The 18879-nt window shown below is 47.7% G+C and overlaps 2 protein-coding genes across 3 annotated transcripts in view; one reads left to right on the top strand and one right to left on the bottom strand.

The window, feature by feature from the left end:
• LOC147091941 (uncharacterized) overlaps positions 1-18879 on the bottom strand; it is a 142674-nt gene that overhangs the window by 59286 nt on the left and 64509 nt on the right. The gene's annotated exons all lie outside the window — the stretch shown is intronic.
• On the top strand, positions 1975-17597 carry LOC147091943 (uncharacterized). Of its 2 annotated transcripts, XM_085976946.1 has the most exons (3): positions 1975-2378; positions 8117-8298; positions 16623-17597. In XM_085976946.1, exon 3 carries the CDS (start codon positions 16729-16731, stop codon positions 17428-17430), a length of 702 nt encoding a protein of 233 aa, XP_085833072.1. In that variant the 5' UTR covers positions 1975-2378; positions 8117-8298; positions 16623-16728; the 3' UTR covers positions 17431-17597. The 2 variants fall into 2 exon arrangements, with proteins under 2 accessions (XP_085833072.1, XP_085833071.1); XM_085976945.1 differs by lacking the exon at positions 8117-8298.

Genomic DNA, 18879 nt, shown 5'->3' with positions numbered 1-18879 from the left:
AGGTTGCAGCCCCTCTTTCATTACCTGAAGGGGCTGCTCCTCGATTTTTGGTTGCACTTCAGTCCCACGCTCTTGATCTACGGCCACCCGGTGCGGAGGGGAGCGGGCAGGTTGGAGGACCTCCTTGTAGGCCTGCTCCTGGGCCTGGCTAAAAAAGCCATCAATTGGTCCAGGCAGCGGGCGGTCGAGTGGGTCGTCCAGCCAGATTGCCTGCCTCTCTTCCGCGGCCATGTTCGCGCCCGGGTGGCCCTGGAGATGGAGCACGTGGTGTCCGCCGGCACGCTTGAGTACTTCCGCGACTGGTGGGTGGCGCGGGGACTGGAGTGCATCATCAACCCGGACCACCAAATTTTAATTTGATTTGTTTAAGTTTTATTTGAACTTTTGTTAATTTACAGTCAATTTGTTTAAGCACCAACCAAAAGAGTGCACCAAACGCCAGACCATCTCCTCCCGGCCGGGAGATCCAGACCGCCGTCCGCCTCCTGCTGCCCGGGGAACTGGCCAAGCACGCCGGACCATCTCCTCCCAGCCGGGAGATCCAGACCGCCGTCCGCCTCCTGCTGCCCGGGGAACTGGCCAAGCACGCCGGACCATCTCCTCCCGGCCGGGAGATCCAGACCGCCGTCCGCCTCCTGCTGCCCGGGGAACTGGCCAAGCACGCCGTCTCGGAGGGGACGAAAACTGTCACCAAATACACCAGCTGTAAATAAAGCCTCTCGTTCCTCCCACCTTAAAAACTCAACCCAAAGGCTCTTTTCAGAGCCACTCACCAGATCCAGAAGGGACTATTTATTTTCATTTGACGAATGACATTTGAAATATGGACAGCATAAAGAACGAAACTCTTTAAAAAAATGTTTTATCATCCTTTCTTTATTTAACCCTCACTTTCATTTTTTTGTCGTATGTTCAGATTTTGCTGGTGTGTTTTTGTAATACAGTATATCGTTAATAGAAAATAGATTGAAATTTAACAAATATATAACAAAATGATGCATTGTCACTGCCCTGTTTTGTACAAAGCACTCATTTATAAGCAGGTCGCTGAAAAGCTAAAATGAAATTAAATCTGTCAATTCAGGAACCAGTAATTTTAAAGGATCAATTTGCCATAATTCACAATTTAATAATGAATTATTCAATCTCACAGATGCCATTTTAATGATTATTCAGTCCCACAGACGCTATAATTTTAATTAAAATGATTATTTAGTCCCACAGATGACAATCTTTAGCAGTAATGATTATTATTTAGTCTCACAAATGCCATAGTTTTAATTATTATTCAGTCCCAGATACCATAATTTTAACAATTATTATTCAATCCCACAGATGCAATAATTTAAACAATAATGATTATTATTCAATCCACAGATGCAATAATTTAAACAATAATGATTATTATTCAGTCCCACAGATGCAATAATTTAAACAATAATGATTATTATTCAATCCCACAGATGCAATAATTTAAACAATAATGATTATTATTCAATCCACAGATGCAATAATTTAAACAATAATGATTATTATTCAATCCCACAGATGCAATAATTTAAACAATAATGATTATTATTCAGTCCCACAGATGCAATGGTTTTAACAATAATGATTATTATTCAATCCCACAGATGCAATGATTTTAACAATAATGATTATTATTCAGTCCCACAGATGCAATGATTTTAATAACTGGTTAATATTCAGTCCCACAGAGGGCCATCACTTTAACAATAACGAGTCTGATTCACAGACGAGCTCTTATTCTATAAGCCGCCTTTTTCGTTGGTGTCCGAGGTTGGAGCGGATTGAAAAACGCGCCAATCAGAGGCGGAGATTTGCCGGGTTTTCAGCCAATCAGAAGGCGCGGCTGGGCTGGGCTGGGCGGGGCCGGCGGCTGCTATAAAACCGCAGCCTGGAGCGGGGAGGAGCAGTTGGAGAACAGAGTTAGAGAGGAGTCCCACGGCCCCCCCCCCCCCCCCGGGGGAAGGACAGCCGCCGCCCGCCCGCCCGGGGAGAAGGGACAGCAGTCGGCCGGCGCCTTGGGCAACAAGGGCTTGCCGGTGGGCGGGGCTATGACGTCACTCGCGCGATGAGGCGGTTGAACGGCCGATCGGGAGCCACGTGACCCCGGAGCTGGCGGCGGCCTTTTAACACAGTGGGCGGGGCAAGGAGGCGTTGCGGGCTGCGATTGGTGAGCGCAGCTGTCAATCTAGGAGTCGCAGCTAATAGAAGAGACGGACTCAGTGAGGGAATTTAAGCGCGCGCTGTGTCCGCAGTGCGCATGCTCGGTACTGCTCGCAGTCCCCGGATGAGGCTCCGCTTTGAGGAAGGAGATAAAATGGCGGCGGGACTGAGGAGCGGCGGATGGTGCGGTGAGTGTGGAACAGAGAATCTCCGACATTTACAGCAACGCCGGCCTCTCTCAGGCAATCTCTGGGAACATTGGGTCGAAGCGGGCAGGCGGCAGCGGGGGGGGGTTCTTGGGTTGACGTGTGCTGCCTGCGCTTGTCTTCCGCTTGCTCCCGGCCAAGAGACTCGAGGTGTTCGGCGCCTTCCCGGATTCTTCTCCTCCACTTTGTGCGGTCTTGGGCCAGGGATTCCCAGGTGTCGGTGGGGATGTTACACTTTTTCAAGGAGGCTTTGAGGGTGTCCTTGAAGTGTTTCCTCTGCCCACCTGGGGCTCTCTTGCCGTGCCGGAGCTCCGAGTAGAGCGCTTGTTTTGGGAGTCTCGTATCGGGCATGCGGACAATGTGACCCGTCCATCGGAGCTGATCGAGTGTGGTCAAAGCTTCGATGCTGGGGATGTTGGCCTGAGCGAGCACACCGATGTTGGTGCGCCTATCCTGCCAATGGATTGGCAGGATCTTGCAGAGGCAGCGTTGGTGGTACCTCTCCAGTGCTTTGAGGTGCATGCTGTACATGGTCCATGTCTCTGAGGCATACAGCAGGGCGGGTATCACTGCTGCTCTGTAGACCATGAGCTTAGTGCCGGGATTGAGGTCTTGGTCTTCAAACACTCTCTTCCTCAGGCGACCGAAGGCTGCACTGGCACACTAAAGGCGGTGTTGGACTTCGTCATCGACGTCTGTCCTTGTTGACAGTAGGCTCCCAAGGTATGGAAAGTGGTCCACGTTCTGAGACTATGCCCCCTAGTTCTAGACACACCAGCCAGGGGAAACAACCTCTCAGCATCTACCCTGTCAATCCCCTTCAGAATCTTGCATGTTTCAATGAGATCACCTCTCATTCTTCTAAACTCCAGAGTGTATAGGCCTATTCTACACAATCTCTCCTCATAGGACAGCCCCCTCATCCCAGGAATCAATCTAGTGAACCTTCATTGCACCGCCTCCAAGGCAAGTATATCCTTCCTTGGATAAGGAGACCAAAACTGTGCACAGTACTCCAGGTGTGGTCTCACCAAGGCCCTGTACAATTCGAGCAAGACTTCCTTACTCTTATACTCCAACCCCCTTGCAATAAAGGCCAACATGCCACTTGCCTTCCTTATTGCTTGCTGTACCTGCACTCTAGCTTTCTGTGTTTCTGGTACGAGGACACCCAAATCTTTCTGAACACCAACATTTGAAAGTTTCTCACCATTTAAAAAATATTCTGTTTTTCTATTCTTCCTACCAAAGTGAATAACCTCACATTTCCCCATATTACACTCCATCTGCCACCTTACTGCCCACTCACTTAGTCTATCTATATCCCTTTGCAATCTTTGTGTTCTCACCGCTTACTGTCCCACCTAGATTTGTATCATCAGCAAACTTGGATACATGACACATTGTCCCTTCATCCAGGTCATTAATATAGATTGTAAATAGCTGAGGCCCCAACACTGATCCTTGCAGCACCCCACTAGTTACAGCCTGCCAACCTGAAAAAGATCCGTTTATCCCTACTGTCTGTTTTCTGTCTGGTAACCAATCCTTGATCCATGCTACTATATTACCCCCAACCCCATGAGCCAGAATCTTGTGCAATAACCTTTTATGTGACACCTTATCGAATGCCTTTGGAAATCCAAATATACTACATCCACTGGTTCCCCTTTATCTACCCTGCTAGTAACATCATCAAAAAACTCTAATAAATTTGTCAAACATGATTTCCCTTTCATAAAACCATGTTGACTCTGCCTAATCATGTTATGATTTTTCTAAGTGCCCTGATACCACTTCCTTAACACTGGATTCCAGTGTTTTCCGAATGACTGATGTCGGGCTAACTGGACTGTAGTGCCCTGTTTTCTCTCTTCCCTCCTTTCTGGAATAGCGGTGTTACATTTGTGACCTTCCAATCCGCTGGGACCATTCCAGAATCTGGGGAATTTTGGAAGATCAAAACCAATGTATCCACTATCTCTTCAGCCACCTCTTTTACAACCCTAGGATGTAGGCCGTCGGGTCCAGGGGATTTGTCAGTTTTCAGTCCTGTTAGATTCTCTAGTACTTTTTCTCTACTTACAGGAAACTTTGTGCTATCCGGCACCCACAGGACCGAGCTGCTGCCATTGCCTCAAAACTGCCGTACTCTCCAGAGTTAATGTTGAGAGATACGGAGATTCTTATCTGTATTTGACAACAAACACTGTTGCTTAGCAACAGCTTCTAAACACTCGGGTGTGGCCTGCAAGCTCTGTATATGAAGCTGTTGCTATAGCTACAGACGTTGCACAGCTTGACTGTTCAAACAAAGCAAAAAAAACAAACAAAAAGAATAAAAAACGGCGGCTGATTTTTGCCGGTGGCTCCAGATTGCCGGATAGCTCACCTCCGGATAGCACATAGTTTCCTGTATATGAATTACGTTAAGTTCCTCACCCTCATCAGACCCTTGGTTCCCCACCATTTTTGGTGTGCTTTTTGTGTCTTCTACTGTGAAGACAGATACAAAATACTTGTTTAACGTTTCTGCCATTTCCTTATTCCCCATAATCATTTCTCCTGTCTCAGCCTCGAAGGGACCAATGTTTACTTTTGCTACTCTCTTCCTTCCTACTTACTTGTAGGAAATCTTACAATCTGCTTTTAGATTTCTTGCTCGTTTTCTGTCATTGCATTTTTTCCCTTTTATCAATTTTTGGTCAGTCTTTGCTGGTTTCTGAAACTCTCAATCCTCAGGCTTCCTATTATTCTTTGCAACATTATAAGCTTCTTTCAATCTAATGCTATCCTTACCTTCTTTAGTTAGCCATGGTTGGATCACTTCCCGTGGAGTTTGTTTCTCAATGGAATGTATTTTAGTTGAGAATTATGAAATATTTCTTTAAATGCTAGCCACTGCTTATCTACCGCCATACCTTTTAATCTATTTTTCCAATCTACCTCAGCCAACTCGCCCCTCATACCTAATGGCATTGGCTTTATTTAAGTTTAAGACACTAGTTTCGGACTTAGGCAAGTCACTCTCAAAATTAATGTGAAGTTCTAACATATTATGATCACTCTGCCCCAGAGGATCCTTTACTATGAGATTGCTAATTAACCCTGTCTTATTACACAATACAAGTTCTAACATTGTTGGTTCCATGACATTTTGTTCCAGGAAACTGTCCCGAATGGATTCCATGGGCAGCACGGTGGCATAGTGGTTAGCACTGTTGCCTCACAGCGCCAGGGACCCGGGTTCAAATCCGGCCTCGGGTGACCGTCTGTGTGGAGTTTGCACATTCTCCCCGTGTTTGCGTGGGTTTCCTCCGGGTGCTCCGGTTTCCTCCCACAGTCCAAAGATGTGCGGGTTAGGTTGATTGGCCATGATAAAAATTGACCCTTACTGTTAGGGGGGATTAAATACGTGGGGTTACGGGGATAGGGCTTGGGTGGATGGCTGTCAGTGTAGGGACTGGGTGCTAGGGTTTGGATGATCAGCCATGATCTCGTTGAATGGCGGAGCAGGCTCGAAGGGCCGAATGGCCTACTCCTGCTCCTATCTTCTATGTTTCTATGAACCCGTCCTGCAGACTCTTGCTCCACAGCCCTGTAGGTTACGGCTCTTCAAGTGTACACCCAAGTACTTTTTAAATGTGCTGAGGGTCTCTGCCTCGACCATCCTTTCAGACAGTGAGTTCCAGACCCCCACCACCCTCTGGGTGAAAAAAATTACATCTGCTCTGCACCCTCTAGTGGATGGACAGGGGAGAAAGGTCTTTACTAGCCGAGGCATAGAATAGAAGAGCTGGGAGGTAATGCGTGAACTGTATAGCTAGGCCGCAGCTAGAATACTGCGTGCAGTTCTGGTCAACACATTACAGGAAGGATGTGATTGCATTACAGAGGGTGCAGAGGAGACTTACGGGGATTTTGCCTGGGCTGGGGAATTTTTGCTATGTGGAAAGATTGGATAGGCTGGGGATGTTTTCTTTGGAACAGAGAAGGCCAAGGGGAGACTCGATTGAGGTGTATCAAATTATTAGGGGCCTAGATAGAGTGGATAGGAAAGACTATTTCCCTTAGCAGAAGGGTCAATAATCAGGGGGGCATAGATTTAAAGCAGATGGCCAAAGGGTTAGAGGGTCTTTGAGGTGAGTTTTTTACACCCAGAGGGTGGTGGAGGTCTGGAACTCACTGCCTGAAAGTGTGCTAGAGGCAGAGAACCTCATCACGTTTAAAAATTGCTTGGATATGCACTTGAAGTGCCGTAAGCTACCAGGCTACGGACCAAGTGCTGGAAAGTGGGATTAGAGTGGATAGATCTTTGTCAGCCGGCTTGGACAAGATGGGCCGAATGGCGGCCTTCTATGCCATAAATTTCTATGATTGTGTAACCCGGGGAGGATGGGCCCAGTGTGATCAGACAGTGTGTAACCTGGGGAGGATGGGTCCAGTGTGATCAGACAGTGTGTAACCCGGGGAGGATGGGCCCAGTGAGATCAGGCAGTGTGTAACCCGGGGAGGATGGGCCCAGTGAGATCAGACAGTGTGTAACCCGGGGAGGATGGGTCCAGTGAGATCAGACTGTGTTACCCGGGGAGGATGGGTCCACTGAGATCAGACAGTGTGTAACCCGGGGAGGATGAGCCCAGTGAGATCAGACAGTGTGTAACCCGGGGAGGATGGGCCCAGTGAGATCAGACAGTGTGTAACCCGGGGAGGATGGGCCCAGTGAGATCAGACTGTGTTACCCGGGGAGGATGGGCCCAGTGAGATCAGACAGCGTGTAACCCGGGGAGGATGGGCCCAGTGAGATCAGACAGTGTGTAACCCGGGGAGGATGGGCCCAGTGAGATCAAACAGTGTGTAACCCAGGGAGGATGGGCCTAGTGAGATCAGACAGTGTGTTACCCGGGGAGGATGGGCCCAGTGTGATCAGACGGTGTGTAACCCAGGGAGGATGGGCCCAGTGAGATCAGACAGTGTGTAACCCGGGGAGGATGGGCCTAGTGAGATCAGACAGTGTGTTACCCGGGGAGGATGGGCCCAGTGTGATTAGACGGTGTGTAACCCAGGGAGGATGGGCCCAGTGAGATCAGACAGTGTGTAACCCGGGGAGGATGGGCCCAGTGAGATCAGACAGTGTGTAACCCGGGGAGGATGGGCCCAGTGAGATCAGACTGTGTTACCCGGGGAGGATGGGCCCAGTGTGATCAGACGGTGTGTAACCCAGGGAGGATGGGTCCAGTGAGATCAGACTGTGTTACCTGGGGAGGATGGGCCCAGTGTGATCAGATGGTGTGTAACCCGGGGAGGATGGGCCCAGTGAGATCAGACAGTGTGTAACCCGGGGAGGATGGACCCAGTGTGATCAGACGGTGTGTAACCCGGGGAGGATGGGCCCAGTGAGATCAGACGGTGTGTAACCCGGGGAGGGTGGGCCCAGTGAGATCAGACAGTGTGTAACCCGGGGAGGATCTGCCCAGTGAGATCAGACAGTGTCTTACCTGGGAAAGATGGCCCCAGCTTCGGTTTGCCTAAAGCACAGGGAAATTGTACATTTCTATCCAGAACTTTGGTGATTTGCTGGAAGCCCAGGAAGGCGTGGCGGGGATCTGAGACAAGGGACAACATCAGACAGAAGCACTCGGACCCAAACTTTTATTTTTATTAAGCTGAAGAAAAGCCTACATTACATTACTTCACACTATTCATGTTGTTATTTTCAGTCCTGCCATAATTAGATCTCCCGGTGAAAGACTGAGTGATTGAGAAAGGTCCACAGCCGAGAGTAAACAGGGATTGCAGACTGAGGAACGACAGCAGGTGAACCAACGCAGGATTGTGAGAGCACCAACTGGAGAGAACTCTCCCGATTCAAAGAGCTTCCAGAGATCGACTGGGGGGAAAGGTCAGAGAGAGTCCCATTGACTCAGACACACACTGGTTCCTCCCTCCCTTCCGTTTCCTGATTTACAGCTATTTCTGGGATGTTACTTGTATCCTCTATGGTGAAGACCGATACAAAATACCTGTACAATTCAACTGCCATCTCCTTATTTTCCATTTAAAATTCCCTGACACTTTTTTTATTGGACCAACACTCACTTTGTTAAATCTTTTCTTTATTAAATATCAATAGAAGCTCTTGCTATCTGTTTTTATATTTCTAGCTAGCTTTCTCTCGTACTCTAATTTTTCTCGTTATTAATCTTTTAGTCACTCTTTGCTGTTTTTTATATTCTGTCCTATCTTCTGACCTGCCAGCCATCTTTGCGCAATTATATGCTTTTTCTTTAAGTTGGATGCTATTGTTAATTTTTTTAGTTAACCACGGATGGTGGGTCCTCCCCTTGGAATTTTTCTTTCTCGTTGGAATGTGTATATTCTGTGTATTCTGAAATATCCCCTTAAATGTCTGCCACTGCATCTCTATTGACCTATCCCTTAACCTAATTTGCCAGTTCACTTTAACTAGCTCTGCTTTCATGTCCTCGTAATTGCCCTTATTTAATTTTAAAATACTAGTCTTGGACCCACTCTTCTCTCCCTCAAACTGAAGGTAAAATTCAATCATATTATGATCGCTGCTACCTAGGGGCTCCTTCACTGAGGTCTTTAATCCTATCTCATTGCACAATACCAGGTCTAGTATAGTCTGCTCTCTGGTTGGCTCCAGAACGTGCTGTTGTAAGAAACTATCCTGGAAACATTCTATGAATTCCTCATTTAGGCTACCTTTGCCGATCTGATTTTTCCGGTCTCTATGTAGATTAAATCCCCCATGATAATTGCCATACCTTTCTGACAAGCTCCCATTATTTCTTCCTTTATACTCCATCCTACCATGTGGTTACTGTGAGGGGGCCTGTACACCACTCCCACAAGTGACTTCTTGCCTTTATCATTTCTCATCTCTACCCAAACCGCTTCTACATCCTGGTTTCCTGAACTTAGGTCATCCCTCTCTATTGTGCTAATACCATCATTAATTAACAGAGCCACCCCTCCACCTTTTCCTAGCTTTCTGTCCTTCCTAAATGTCACGTACTCTTCAATATTCAGGTCCCAATCTATGTCATCCTGCAGCCATGTTTCTGTAATGGCGATCAGATCATACTTATTTATTCCTGTTTGCGCTATCAGTTCATCTGTTTTGTTTTGAATGCTACGTGCATTCAGATGCAGAGCCTTTAGTTTTGTCCTTTTATTTTTGTAACCTCTAGCCTTAACTGTTGATTTAATCTTAGATTTGTACTCTCTATCCAGGCAGGTAGTGCAGGGGTCCCCTGTGACCATCCCCCTCTCAGATATGCCGCTTTGGATATTGTTGGGGAGGATGGCTTATCAGGGGAAGGCAGCAGCAGCCAACTTCCTGGCACCGTGGGTGGTTCTGCTGCACAGGACGGGAGGAAAAAGAGTGGGAGAGCTATAGTAATAGGGGATTCTATTGTAAGGGGAATAGATAGGCGTTTCTGCAGCTGCAAACGTGACTCCAGGATGGTATGTTGCCTTCCTGGTGCAAGGGTCAAGGATGTTTCTGAGCGGCTGCAGAACATTTTGGAAGGGGAGGGTGAACAGCCAATTGTTGTGGTGCATATAGGTACCAACGATATAGGTAAAAAAACGGGATGAGGTCCTAAAAGCTGAATATAGGGAGTTAGGAGGTAAATTTAAAAAATAGGACCGCCAAGGTAGTAATCTCAGGATTGCTACCAGTGCCACGTACTAGTCAGAGTAGAAATAGAAGGATATTTCAGATGAATACGTGGCTAGAGGAATGGTGCAAGGGGAAGGGATTCAAATTCCTGGGACATTGGAGCCGGTTCAGGGGGAGGTGGGACCAGTACGAACCGGACGGTTTGCACCTGGGCAGGACCGGGACCGATGTCCTGGGGGAGTGTTTGCTAGTGCTCTGGGGGAGGGTTTAAACTAAAATGGCAGGGGGTTGGGAACCTGAGCAGGGAGACAGGAAAGGGAAACCAGGATAGAAGCAAAAGACAGGAAGGAGAAAAAAAGGTGGTGGTCAGAGAAATCATGGGTTTAAATCAAACAGCCACAGTAAATAATAATTCTAAAAGGTGTAAGAGTGTTAAAAAAACAAGCCTGAAGGCCTTGTGTCTTCATGTGAAGAGCATTCGTAATAAGGTGGATGAATTAGCTGCGCAAATAGAGGTAAACGTATATGAGATGATTGGGATTACGGAACCATGGCTCCAGGGTGGCCAAGGCTGGGAACTCAACATCCAGGGGTATTCAATATTCAGGAAAGATAGGCCAAAAGGAAAAGGAGGTGGGGTAGCATTGCATTTTAAAGAGGAGATTAACACAATTGAAAAAGGATATTGGCTCTGATGATGTGGAATCTGTATGGGTAGAGCTGAGAAATACCAAGGGGCAGAAAACGTTAGTGGGAGTGTTATACAGACCTTCAAACATTAATGCGGAGGTTGGGGATGGCATTAAATGGGATATTAGAGACGCGTGCAATAATGGCACAGCAGTTATCATGGGTGACTTTAATCTACATATAGATTGGGCTAACCAAATTAGTAACCATACTATGGAGGAGCAATTCCTGGAGTGTATACGGGATGATTTCCTGGACCAATATGTCGAGGAACCAACAAGAGATCAGGCCATCTTAGACTGGGTATTATGTAATGAGAGAGGATTAATTAGCAATCTTGTTGTATGAGGCCCCTTGGGTCAGAGCGATCATAATATGATCGAATTCTTCTTTAAGATGGAGAGTGAAGTAGTTGACTCAGACTAGGGTCCTGAATTTAAATAAAGGAAACTAGGATGGTATGAGGCGCGAGTTGGGTAGGATTGATTGGGGAATGTTACTCCAAGGGTTGATGGTGGATAGGCAATGGCAAACATTCAACGATGGCATGGATGAACTACAGAATTTGTTCATCCCTGTTTGGCATAAAAATAAAACAAAAAAGGTGACTCAACTGTGGCAAACAAGGGAAATTAGGGATAGTATAAGATCCAACGAGAGGACATATAAATTGGCCAGTAAAAGTAATAAACCTGAGGATTGGGAGCAGTTTAGGCTTCAGCAAAGGATGACAAAGGGATTAATTAAGAGGGGGGAAAATAGAGTATGAGAGTAAGCTTTCAGGGAACATAAAAACTAACGAGATATGTGTAGAGAAAAGGATTGGTGAAGTCAAGCGTAGGTCCCTTGCAGTCAGAATCAGGGGAATTTATAATGGGGAACAAAGAAAAGGCAGACCAATTAAATACATACTTTGGCTCTGTCTTCACAAAGGAGGACACAAATAACCTCCCAGAGATGTCGGGGAACATAGGGTCTAATGAGATGGAGGAACTGAAAGAAATCAGTATTTGTAGGGAAATGGTGTTAGGGGAAATTGACGGGATTGAAGGCCGATAAATCCCCAGGGCCTGATAATCTACATCCTAGGGTACTTAAGGAAGTGGCCCTAGAAATAGTAGATGCATTGCTGGTCATCTTCCAACATTTGATAGACTCTGGAACCGTACCCATGGATTGGAGGGTAGCTAATGTTAGCCCACTATTCAAAAAAGGTGGTAGAGAGGAAATGGGGACTTACAGACCGGTAAGCCTGACATCGGTAGTGGGGAAAATGCTAGAGTCCATTGCAAAAGATGTAATAGCAGAGCACTCGGAAAACAGTGACAGGATCGGACAAAGTCTACATGGATTTACAAAAGGTAAATCATGCTTGACTAATCTACTGGAATTTTTTGAGGATGTAACTGGTAGAATAGATAAGGGAGAACCAGTGGATGTGGTGTATTTGGACTTTCAGAAGGCTTTCGATGAGGTACCGTATAAGAGATTAGCGTGTAAAGTTAAGGCACATGGGATTGGGGGCAAGGTACTGACTTGGATAGAGAACTGGTTGGCAGACAGGAAGCAAAGAGTTGGAATAAACGGGACTTTTTCTGAGTGGCAGGCAGTGACTAGTGGGGTACCGCAGGGATCGGTCCTAGGACCCCAGCTATTCACAACATATATAAATTATCTAGATGAGGGAACTAGATGTAACATCTCCAAGTTTGCAGACGACACAAAGCTGGGTGGGCGTGTGTGAGGAGGATGCCGAGAAACTCCAGTATGATTTGGACAGGTTGGGTGATTGGGCAGAAGCATGGCAGGTGCAGTATAATGTGGATAAATGCGAGGTTATCCACTTTGGTGGCAAAAACAGGAAGGCAGATTATTATCTGAACGGCAGTAGATTGGGGGAAGGGGAAGTGCAACGAGACCTAGGTGTCCTTGTGCTCCAGTCGCTGAAGGTAAGCATGCAGGTGCAGCAGGCAGTTAAGAAGGCAAATGGTATGTTGGCCTTCGTAGCGAGAGGGTTTGAGTACAGGAACAAGGATGTCTTGCTGCAGTTCTACAGGGCCTTGGTGAGACCACACCTTGAGTATTGTGTGCAGTTTTGGTCGCCTTATCTGAGGAAGGATGTTCTTGCCATGGAGGGAGTACAGCGAAGATTCACCAGACTGATACCTGGGATGGCAGGAATGATGTATGAGGAGAGATTGGGTCGATTGGGGTTATACTCGCTGGAGTTTAGAACAATAAGAGGGGATCTCATTGAAACTTATAAAATTGCAGCAGGACTAGATAGACTAGATGCAGGAAGGATGTTCCTGATGGTCGGTGAGTCCAGAACCAGGGCTCAGTGCAAGGATAAGGGGTAAGCCATTTAGGACAGATGAGGAGGAATTTCTTCACCCAGAGAGTGGTGAACCTGTGGAATTCTCTACCACAGAAAGCAGTGGAGGCCAATTCATTAAATATATTCAAGAAGGAGTTAGTTATATTTCGTAAGGCTAAAGGGATCAAGGGATATGGTGAGAAGGCAGGGACAGGGTACTGAATTTGGATGATCAGCCATAATCTCATTGAATGGCGGAGCAGGCTTGAGGGGCCGAATGGCCTACTCCTGCTCCTATCTTCTATGTTTCTATGTAATTCCCTTTTGAAAGCCGTGTTCTTGTAAATCTTTTCTGCAATTTCTCTAAGGCCTTCACATCCTTCCTAAAGTGCGGTGCCCAGAATTGGACACAATACTCCAGTTGAGGCCGAACCAGTGTTTTATAAAGGTTCATCATAACCTCCTTGCTTTTGGACTCTATGCCTCTATTTATTAAGCCCAGGATCCCGCACGCTTTTTTAACCACTTTCTCAACCTGCCCTGCCACCTTCAACAATTTGTGCACACATACCCCCAGGTCTCTCTGTTCATGCACACACTTTAGAATTGTACCCTTTAGTTTATATTGCCTCACTTGGTTATTCCTACCAAAATGTATAACTTCGCACTTTTCTGCGTTAAATTTCATCTCCCATGTGTCCGCCCATTCCACCAGCCTGTCTATGTCCTCTTGAAATCTATCACTATCCTCCTCACTGTTCACTATACTTCCAAGTTTTGTGTCTGCATATTTTGAAATTGTGCCCTGTACACCCAAGTCTAAGTCATTAATATATATCAAGTAAAGCAGTGGTCCTAGTACCGACCCCTGGGGAACACCACTGTGTACCTTCCTCCAGTCCGAAAAACAACCGTTCACCACTGCTCTCTGTTTTCTGTCACTTTGCCAATTTCGTATCCATGCTGCCACTGCCCCTTTTATTCCATGGGCTTCAGCTTTGCTGGCAAGCCTATTATGTGGCACTTGTCGAACGCCTTTTGGAAATCCATGTACACCACGTTAACCGCATTGCCCTCATCAATCAACCCTCTCTGTTACTTCATCAAAAACTCAATCAGAATCAGAGCGGCTGGGCCCGGCGGATGGGCGGCCAGGGCCCCGGCACCAGGAAACCCAGGGTGCAGCGCCTCTCCCATCCGAGCCGCCGCTTCCCGGTTTCTTCAGCTGGTTCCACTGAGTCCGACTCAGGACAAAGTACAGGAGACAGGCTCCCAGAATGGCCCGCAGCCCCGGGGAGCATGCGCACTCTCAGCGGGGAAATCAGCGCATTGCAGAGAGCGGTTTCTGGGCGCGGGGAATTGTGGGTGCTGCGGCCGCCATTAGTCAGCGGCTGTGGGGAAGAGTTTTATTGCAGGCTGACGGAAGGTAGGTACCTGGCCGCCTGTGTAGGTCTTTGTGTTGCTTCATTGTTGAGGATGTAACTAGTAAAATAGATAAGGGAGAACCAGTGGATGTTGTGTATTTGGACTTTCAGAAGGCTTTCGATAAGGTCCCGCATAAGAGATTAGTGTGTAAAATTAAGGCACCTGGGATTGGGGGAAAGGTATTGGCTTGGATAGAGAACTGGTTGGCAGAGAGACAGCAAAGAGTTGGAATAAACGGGTCTTTTTCCGAGTGGCAGGCAGTGACTAGTGGGGTACCACAGGGATCAGCCCTTGGACCCCAGCTATTCACAATATATATTAATGATCTAGACAAGGGAACTAGATGTAGTATCTCCAAATTTGCAGACGATACAAAGCTGGGTGGGTGTGTGTGCTGTGAGGAGGATGCCAAGAAACTACAGGATGATTTGGACAGGTTGGGTGATTGGGCAGAAGCATAGCAGATGCAATATAACGTGGATAAATGTGAGGTTATCCACTTTTGTGGCAAAAACAAGAAGGCAGATTATTATCTGAATGGCAATAGATTGGGAGAAGGGGAAGTGCAACGAGACCTGGGTGTCACTGTGCACCAGTCGCTGAAGGTAAGCATGCAGGTACAGCAGGTGGCTAAGAAGGCAAATGGTATGTTGGCCTTCGGAGCGAGAGGGTTTGAGTACAGGAACAAGGATGTCTTGCTGCAGTTGTACAGGGCCTTGGTGAGACCACATCTTGAGTATTGTGTGCAGTTTTGGTCACCTTATCTGAGGAAGGATGTTCTTGCCGTGGAAGGAGTTCAACGAAGATTCACCAGGCTGATACCTGGGATGGCAGGAATGATGTATGAGGAGAGATTGGGACGATTGGGCTTGTCCTCGCTGGAGTTTAGAAGAATGAGAGGGGATCTCATTGAAACTTATAAAATTCTGACAGGACTGGACAGACTAGATGGAGGAAGGATGTTCCTGATGGTCGGTGAATCCAGAACCAGGGGTAACAGTCGAAGGATAAGGGGTAAGCCATTTAGTACAGAAATGAGGAGGAATTTCTTCACCCAGAGAGTGGTGAACCTGTGGAATTCTTTACCACAGATGGCAGTAGAGGCCAATACATGAAATATATTCAAGAAGGAGTTGGATATATTTCTTGAAGCTAAAGGGATCAAGGGGTATGGGGAGAAAGCAGGGACCGGGTACTGAATTTGGATGATCAGCCATGATCGCATTGAATGGCGGAGCAGGCTCGAGAAGCCGAATGGCCTACTCCTGCTCCTATCTTCTGTGTTTCTATGCTGGTATGTTTCAGTTTGAGCTGGAGTGGAGATGGAGGAGAAGCTGCTGGGTTTAACCCCCAGTACTTGAGCCCAGGAGGACCCAACAATTTCCAATGTGAGACTGTCAAGGGAGGTGGATTCTGGGAGAGATTAGGTTGTTACACAGACACTGTCCGTACAATGTAAAAGAGCATTGTTTTAGGAACAAGTATTTCTGTACAGGCTTTTAATCCAGTTTACATCTACAGATTTGTTTTAATTTATTTTTGGGATGTGGGTGTCGCTCGCAAGAGCAGCAAATATTGCCAATCCCCAGTTTCCCGTTGAGAAGGGGGTGGTGAGTCGCCTTCTTGAACTACTGCAGTCCGTGTGGTGAAGGTATTCCCACAATGTTGTTTGGTAAGGAGTTCCAGGATTATGACCCAGCAACGATGAATATATCTGAGTCAGGATGATGTGTGACTTGGAGGGGAACTTGGAGGTGATGGTGCTCCCATACAACAGCTGCCCTTGTCCTTCTAGGTGGTGGAGGTTGCGGGTTTTGGATGTTCTGTCAAAGTTCTGGTCGAGTTGCAGGTCTATAAAGTTGCTTTCCTTCGCCCCCTCCCACCTCTCTCTCTCTCTCTCTCTCTCTCTCTCCTCCCATAGAGGCCAGAGTCTTGTGTAGGCCCAGACCAGGTGGTGGATTCCCTTCTCTGAAGGACATCAGTGAACCAGTTGGGTTTTTATGACAATCCAGCAGCTTTCATGGTCACTTTTTTCTAGTGCCGGCCCACCAAATGACCAGGTTCACTGAGCTCAATTTCACAACCTGCCTTTGTTTTCTTGTGGGTTCTCTCTCACGCTCCCTGTTTTATATTAATTTTACAGGGTATTAGAAGGGGAGGATTTACAGACAGGAAACTCAAACCAAACATCACGTCAAGATCTGACAGTCACTCGACTCATCGGATCTGAATATCATCAGCCTCTGAACATGGAAGCAAAAAGCACCGTTCACAGCGGGGAGAAACCGTACACGTGTTCTGTGTGTGGACGAGGCTTCAGCCAACCCTCTGGCCTAGCGAGACACAAGCGCATTCACACCGGGGAGAGGCCGTTCACCTGCTCTGAATGTGGGAAGGGATTCACTCAGTCTTCCAACCTGCTGACACACCAGCGTGTTCACACCGGGGAGAGACCATTCACCTGCACTGAGTGTGGGAAGGGATTCACTCTGTCATCTAGCCTTCAGACACACCAGCGCATTCACACCGGGGAGAGGCCGTTCACCTGCACTGAGTGTGGGAAGGGATTCATTCATTCATCCAACCTGCTGATACACCAGCGAGTTCACACTGGGGAGAGGCCGTTCACCTGCTCTGAGTGTGGGAAGGGATTCACTAATTCATCCCACCTGCTGACACACCAGCGAGTTCACACTGATGAGAGACCCTTTAAATGCTCGGACTGTGGGAAGTGCTATAAAAGTTCTGGGGAACTGACGGCCCATCAAAGTGTTCACACTGACGAGAGACCGTTCAGGTGCTCTCACTGCGGGACTGGGTTCAGGCGATCATTTGAGCTCACTGTACACCAGCGCACTCACACTGGGGAGAGGCCATTCATCTGCTCCGTGTGTGGGAAGGGATTCACTCGTTCATCCAACCTGCTGACACACCAGCGAGTTCACAAGTGACTGCAGGGGTTGGATTCTGCTGTTGTTGCTGCAGTTAATCACATCCAGGACTGAACCATGTTAATTCTGACAGTTGGGGTTTGTTTCTGCTGATGTTAATAACCCCTATAACTGGGCTGCAGTTTAATATTCTGGATAGATGTCAAATAAACCAGCTTTGTTTTGAACACATTGTTGTAGATTTTTGTCTTTCCCACCTGAGTGTTTAGCATCACCTGCCTGGAGCTCAGAAAGGACAATCTGGGGGAGGATCGTACGGCGGGAACAGAACTCCAGCCTGGACACAGTCCTTCAGGGCCACACTGAGAGGGGCAAATGGCACTTTGGTCTTTCTTGTCTCTCTTCACTGACAGCAAAGTCCCTGTGTGGGTAATCTTGAGGCATGTGAGAAACGTGTCCCAGCCGCTCTCTGCCATGGTTCAGAGCTCCTAGGCACGGAACAGGAGGCTCCTTTACGAATGTAGCCCAGTGCTTTTTTTTAATGGCCTTATTAACCTGTGTCGCTGCTTTTAGTGATTTGTGTATCTGTGTCCCTGGATCCCTCTGCTCCTCCGGCCCATTTAGACTCTTAGGGGGAAAATTCGGTGATGCCCCCTTTGGGTCGCTAACGTCGTTGGGGCTAATTTTAGCACCCGAAAAAAGTTAGCGCCCCTGTGCATTAAATTCAGTGGTAGCGCCCCAGGCAGGAGGCAGGGTGCTACTGGAAGCGCTCCCCTCTTGAGGCGCTACCAGTGAATTTCGCGGTGCTTCGTGTAACCGCGCCACGCCCGTCGGCACATAGCACCGCATCATAGCAGACCTCCCCCCCCCCCACCCCCCCCCCCTCGATTAAAGGGGATTGGCCTAGCACTGCGCACACCGGGGCCCTGCTGGACCACTGGGGAGCGGGGTGTCGGATCAAGAGGAGTGCCGGGCTGAGCGATCGCGGCCAACAGCCCGAAGAGGGAAGGGGGCAGGTGCTGGCAGTTGGCCAAAATAAAAAGTTACCACCCGACACCTGCCCTTTAAGTGGTGCCGCCACGGCTGCAGGAACGACCCCTGACCCTGTTAGACATATTGTCCGGCGATAGGTCAGGGTTCACAACCCAAGGTTGGAGCCGGGGCGCTGCGCACGGTGATGACGTCGTTGCCGGCGGTGCAGTGCTGCGGGGCGCTACCGGCTACTGTCGCTGCTAACCTGCTGAATATCGCGGGAGGCGCAAAGCAACCCAATTTCACCCCCTTGTCCAAATAGTGAGTGGCCTCCTTATTCTTCCCACCAAAACACACCACCTCCCACTGATCTATAGTGAAATTCATTAACACACCACCTCACACTGATCTGCAGTGAAATTCATTTGCTAATTACATGCCCATTCTGAAACTTATTATTATCTTCTTGCATTTTGTCTTCCTCAGTATTAACTCTACCTTCCAATTTAGTGTTATTGACAAACTTTGAAATTGTTC

The sequence above is a fragment of the Somniosus microcephalus genome, unplaced genomic scaffold (genome assembly GCF_052327205.1).
Source record: "Somniosus microcephalus isolate GS21.2 unplaced genomic scaffold, FLI_Smic_1.0 unresolved_chr3, whole genome shotgun sequence".
Lineage (NCBI taxonomy): Eukaryota > Metazoa > Chordata > Chondrichthyes > Squaliformes > Somniosidae > Somniosus > Somniosus microcephalus.
This window is presented reverse-complemented; position numbering and strand designations above follow the sequence as displayed.